This window comes from Antrostomus carolinensis, unplaced genomic scaffold (assembly GCF_000700745.2).
Source record: "Antrostomus carolinensis isolate BGI_N321 unplaced genomic scaffold, ASM70074v2 scaffold48000, whole genome shotgun sequence".
Classification (NCBI taxonomy): Eukaryota; Metazoa; Chordata; class Aves; order Caprimulgiformes; family Caprimulgidae; genus Antrostomus; species Antrostomus carolinensis.
Window position 1 is genome coordinate 30,497 of NW_010287294.1, and position 5,775 is coordinate 36,271.

Genomic DNA, 5,775 nt, shown 5'->3' on the forward strand with positions numbered 1-5,775 from the left:
CACCGTGTAAAACAGGTCTCACAATCTTTTTGCCAGCGTAAGCCCTTTTCTCTCCAGCCGTAGACAGAATGTGCCTTCTGTGACCTGAATGCCTGTGTTGCTTTTGCTGTGTTTAATACAGGATGTAACCAGTAGTCTCCCAGGTGCTGGGTTCTGTGTTTATGTTTGAGCAGCTCCGTTGTGGGCTTGGTGTTTGATCAGCAGTTGCCCTAGTGAGTCATCTTGGGAGGTGTGTTGGAATGTTTCTGGCTCAGATAATAGAGGAAGGTGTAGGAAGGTGTGCCCCAGCTCCTGACTCAAAATCAGGGCTGCTCCCAGGATGTGCTACTCTTCTTATCAATAGGGAATTCCTGACTCTTTTTATATGTCTTTAAAAATACAAGCAACAAACCCCACAGTAAAAACCCTTTCCGACTCTTCCCATAATTAATTGAAAATGGTGTGGGGTTTTCATTGAGAAAAAAATTAAGCTTAATTGAAAGTGTTTAACACTTGTTTGTTGTTCCAATGTTCCTTTTAATGAAGTTGGTGATTAGTGGTGAAATAAATTAGGCATGACATTGCTATTTTGGGTAGTGATTCAGTGAAGAGGAAGTTGAAATATAAATTACTTGGCATCTGCTGGGGCTGGGATGGTGTGTGGCTGGTTCCAGGGCACGTGTTGTCTTACAGCTTGTGCAATGTATAGGTCCTGACTGCATAAGGGAGGAAAGGAAAAGATTGTTTGAGTGCTTTTATAGTTTGAAGGCTAATGAGCAGTAATACATAATGTGGGTGGGCTGACATCTTAATTTGATAAAAGAGTTTTCATGCAGCATTAGGACTGCTTTATTAAGATCTGCTTGCAGGGTTTGCTGGGTCCTGCAGGTATGCTGCCTTAGGAGTCTTAGTCATGCTGAGACTTCATTTTAGTGTGCATTACAATAGGAAACCCAAAGAAAATGAATCCTAATTAATTTACCCTGCTAAGATGTGTGCGGTGGAGCTGGACTGCCAGAGTTCCCGTTCTGCCGCACGGTGAGGTAGGCCCCAGTGGTGCTCTGGAAGTGAATTGAGATGTTAATTTAGAGCTTTATTTTCATTTCTGCACGGGATTTAATTTTTTTCCTTTTAACCTGAGCATAAATATTTACTGTCTCAACAGCATCTTCGCTCTTCTCATAGAGCAATAGGGATTATTTGCTCATGTTTCTCCTCTAGTACCTACTCTATTAATAAATGCCAAAAAGGGACTTATCCCTTTTGGTCACATAACATCTTTCTGGAGGCCCCTCATTACATGAAGCTACAGTTCTCAGGGCAGGATGAGAGTTTTTGGCTGGAGTCCACTGCATCAAGGACTGGTGTGTACTGGGAGAAGGCAGCCGCCTGCACGCTTTTCCAGGAACGTGTTTTGGAGTATTTCATAGGCGAGAGCTCGTGGGAGGAGAGACTTGCCTAGGATGATTTTATGTCCAGATTGTTTAGAAGTAGTGTAAAAAACCTCACAAATGGTGGTGTGTACATCCAAATACATATGCTTTTTATCTCTGCATTTGTGGAGAGAGATCAGGGCACCCATATTATTGACCACTTTGTGTTTAGCACCCAGTCTCAAACAAGTGAGTTGTTCCTGTTTGTAGGGTCTTGGCTGTTCCCTTCTTGATCTGGCTTCATGTTCACGCTAGTCTTGAAGTTTAGAGGGATGAGTTGTATCACATTTGTTAGTTTTTGCCAGCTGATTAGATAATGTTAGCAAAAATGAGGTAATTGTGAGTTCAGCTGTGGGTAAAAGGGAAGATCTGTTGCTGCATTTGCTGACTTCTTATAGGGAAGTTTGAGGAAGAACTTTTGGATTGTGATTAAAACAGCCTGTGAGATACTAAACAAGCATTTAAGATTCTACTTTTTTTGTCCTGATTGTGAGTTATTCAGGACTGTTGTTCCTCATAATTTTTCAGGAATGTATTTGTCCTGAAAATCATGGGGTTTGTGTGTCACAGCTAATTACTGGAAATCAAAAGGCTGCAAATAATTAAATCTAAGAGTAGCTTCTCACAAGTCTTGGAGTAGCTGTACATAATCTCATTGCCTTCCATATCGAAAACTCAATCTACTTAATGGATAACATACATTCTTTATACTGCAGTGGGCTTAGAGGGGCTGCTTTGAGCTTTCATGAAGATGGTAGGTCAGCTTAAGCTCTCTTTGTCCAGACATGGCAAATGGTGTCAGAAGATGGTCATTAAAAATCCTTCACTTACCATTTTTGCTGTCTGATACTGTTCTGAAACCTAATGCAAAATGAGAATATCGGCTTTCCACCTGCTGCACCCTTAGGTCCTACCTTTGCAGGGGCATTCAGATGCTTTTGTTGGAGAAGGGAAGCCCCAAACCACTTTTACGTTTCTCATGAAACCACAGACTGCATGGGGACAAACCTCTTGCTTGGCAGATCTGTGTGGGGTGGTTGTGCTGCACGCTGAGACACGAGACCGCTTTTTAGCCTGTGTTGTTATTAGGCTTTTTTGGGCCACGCCACATTACTTTAAGACCTCTATGTGGCTTTTGAGCAACAGACTCCTCACTCTAGAGCTGCATATTCAAAATTGCAGCCTCGTGAGTGTCTGGCAGTCACCTGAGGAAGGTTTTCATTTTGCAGTGTGCATGGATAGAAGACGGAACAGCAAACAATCTAGGAAGGGGCTGCGTACTAAATGGATGCTTTGCTTCTGTTGTAAGTAGTGATCGTGGTGTACTTCAAGATGCAGCATGGATCTGAATGGGGTGTTGGAAAATTGCTGTGTCCAAAGACAAAGCAAAATGTACACTGCTTAACATCAATGAAGCAGGAGCCTTGAGGATCGCCCTGAACTTGGGATAAGAAAAAGTTGGCAGTGAAGTTGCTGGACTGGTAAGGAGGAGTCTTGGTACAGATGTCAGGTGAGGAAAATGGGAATGCCCATACTCCAAAAACAAGAAGAAGAGTACCTGAGAGCAATAGGCCTGTCAGTAGAATCTGAGTAAGATCTTAAAGGAGGTACAGAGGAAAGATCCATTGCAGATATGAAGTCAAATGGGATGCAACGTGGTTTTGCTGTCAGAAATGTCAAGACTAACTTCTATAGCACAGAAGTGAAGTTGCTGATTAAAAGAGGTACAGCTTTCCTAGCTGGGTTGCAGGTAAGCATTTGATAGTGCCTTGCAAGAAATTATTACACTGGCTTGGAAAATCAGGAGCAAAGTCTCGGGCAGACAAGTGTTTTTAGGTAGAAAGCAGGCTCTATCAAAAGGGTGTCATGGATGGAGGGTTGTGTTCTGTGATCTGCTCTTGACTCCAGTCCTGGGCTTGACACTGTAGCTCATTTCAGTTGTCTTGCTTGAAGTTAAAAGTACTTAACTATGTTATTTGGCTGATCAAGTTGGGTGGGGTGTTATTCATAAGGAGATGGGTCATGCTACAGGAAGGAGTGAGTTATGGGCCTGCAGTCACAAGTGAAAAGATCACTTTGGCATAACAAGTCTGCCAGGTGGGAGCCGTAGACAAAGACACATGCAGCTCTGCAGCTGGAAAGAGCTGTGGAAGTGTGTGTTGCCGTTTACTGTGGTTTGGCTGATAGACAAAGACTTGTAACTTTGCAATAAAACAATTGCTTTTGATCCAGTGCCCTTATCTTTGGAGCATCTTGTGGAGTGAAGCAATAAAAATGGGATAAAGTTTGATTCTAGGTGCAAAGGATAGTAAAAGGGAGTAGTGACAAAAATTCTTCTATGCAGGTGGCTACAGGAAAGAGGGAGCTGGTTTTATTGGTTGATGCAAGGACATTTCTGTGTTCTTGATGGGCTTGATTATAAAAAAGCTATGGTCATGTGAAGAGGAATAGGGAGAATGCTTTAGATTCAAAACCATATCAGTGGGACCTTCTGCCACATTTGTCCCCTGGTTGCATTTGCTGGAGAGCTGAGCTGGAATGAGTGTGGAGGAGAGAGGCTCTGTTTTCACTAGCTTTCCCAAGCCTGGGTTGGGGGATTAAAATTCTTTAGCTTGTTTTAACATAGAAATATGAAAAATCAGAGAGGATGTTTTCTTTCTGATATATATCAGGGTGGAGAAGTTGTTCGAGTTAAAGGACAAGGCTGAAACAAGACGAAAGCCAGAAATGATCTACAGATGCCTTGGCAGTACCCTTGATCTCGCCTATTCTTTTCCAGCAGATCATTGCTTTTTTTTTTTTTTTTTTTTTTCCCCCTCTCCCTCCTGTGGCCCTTGGCCAGAAGTACTGAAGTTTTCAAGTACATTATGGACTGTTAAACATGGTGTATAATTCAGGAATAAAAAGCTGAGCTAAGAAGGAAAGTTTTCTACTCTGAAACATAATGAAGTGTAGGTCTTTGTGCCTTTTCCCTCCCTTGTGGCTTTATGTTGTGATTTTTGTTTATAAAAGCTTTCTGTTCTCTTTGATTAATTCTAGCTGTGTGGTGAGGAAAACAGTTCTAGGTACAAAATAATCACTACTGGCAGAGTTAGCCAGTGACAGATTGGTGGGGAGAAGAGGACTGAGTAAAAAATATTTCTGCAAAATTTTACCAGTTGATAGAAAAGAGGAAAAAATTAGGTTGGGTGACTGAGTAACCAGCTGTGGCTCCAAGTAGTTTTTTCCAAGACTTAGCTTGGAAGTAAAGGTCTCTCCCAGCTCTCCCAGACTTTTATTTTACTTCATTTATTAATCATAAATCAGATCCTTCAACACTGAGGTTAAAATGTTGAACTGCTTTAGATTCACAGATGTGATACTAGTGGTTTTTTTATGTTCATGTTTAAAAGCGCCTTCAGGGAGCTTCTGTTTTTTCTCTGCCTCATCATGAAGATTCAAAATTTATCAATGGTAAAGACTTTTAGTGTTTGTTCTTAATTCTGGGACATCAGTAGCTGATACTTCTAATTTTCTTGGTAGCTCAAAGCCTGAGGATGGGAGGGATTGTGACCCTTTCAGCATTATTTATTTCAAGTGTTGTGTTGCTGCACACAACTTTTGTCATGTGGCAAAACCTTCAGAGGATTAAGATGCTAATGGAGGTATCAGGGGAGGAACCATGCACATCTAATGCTGGTTAAATTTCATTTCCAGGTGATGGAATATGAGAACAGGATTAGAGCCTACTCCACGCCAGACAAAATCTTCAGATACTTCGCCACTTTGAAAGTAATAAATGAGCATGGTGAATCGGAGGTTTTTATGACACCGCAGGATTTCGTGAGATCAATAACACCTAATGAAAAACAACCGGAAAGTAAGTGATGTGTCTGTAGTAATTGGAGAAACTAATACAGCGAAGGGGAGTAAACTCTCCAGTCTCTGCTTACCTGATCTTTAAATTTCCTATCAAACAGTTATGCTGTCAGCCATCGTTCTTGTTATGTTGAGAGGTACAGCACAAAGTGGCGTTGCTGATTAGGGTGCTGCCAAGGTCAAAAAAAAGTGATGTCCTCAACCCACGTGTGACGGCAGTGCAGTGGTGTGCAGAAGGATAACAGAGATACAACGAATGCAGGCACGAGGCAGAAAGCTACCAGTGCAGCCACGCAGGAGCCACGCTGATCTCCAGCAGAGCCTGCAGCACCTCCATGCTGGTTTATACCCAGCTGACTGGCAGCAGTGTGGTGCTGCCAAATAATTGGCAATTGTGGCAGCACCACACCATGATAACTGGCAATCATTGCGGTTCAGAAGCGTTGGTTGCTGCTTAGGAGCTTTGAACCTGGGACTGGTAGGGCTGGAAGGCACCTCCTGAAGC

At 42.3% G+C, this 5,775-nt stretch overlaps 1 protein-coding gene across 1 annotated transcript in view; it reads left to right on the forward strand.

Moving 5' to 3' along the window:
• LOC104520650 (calcium uptake protein 1, mitochondrial-like) overlaps positions 1-5,271 on the forward strand; it is a gene marked incomplete at its 3' end in the record, with an annotated part of 23,835 nt that extends 18,564 nt beyond the window's left edge. Inside the window, exon 3 of the mRNA XM_010162398.1 lies at positions 5,109-5,271. Coding sequence (XP_010160700.1) covers positions 5,109-5,271 — 163 coding nt within the window. The remainder of the gene's footprint in view (positions 1-5,108) is intronic.
• Positions 5,272-5,775: the final 504 nt, after the last annotated feature.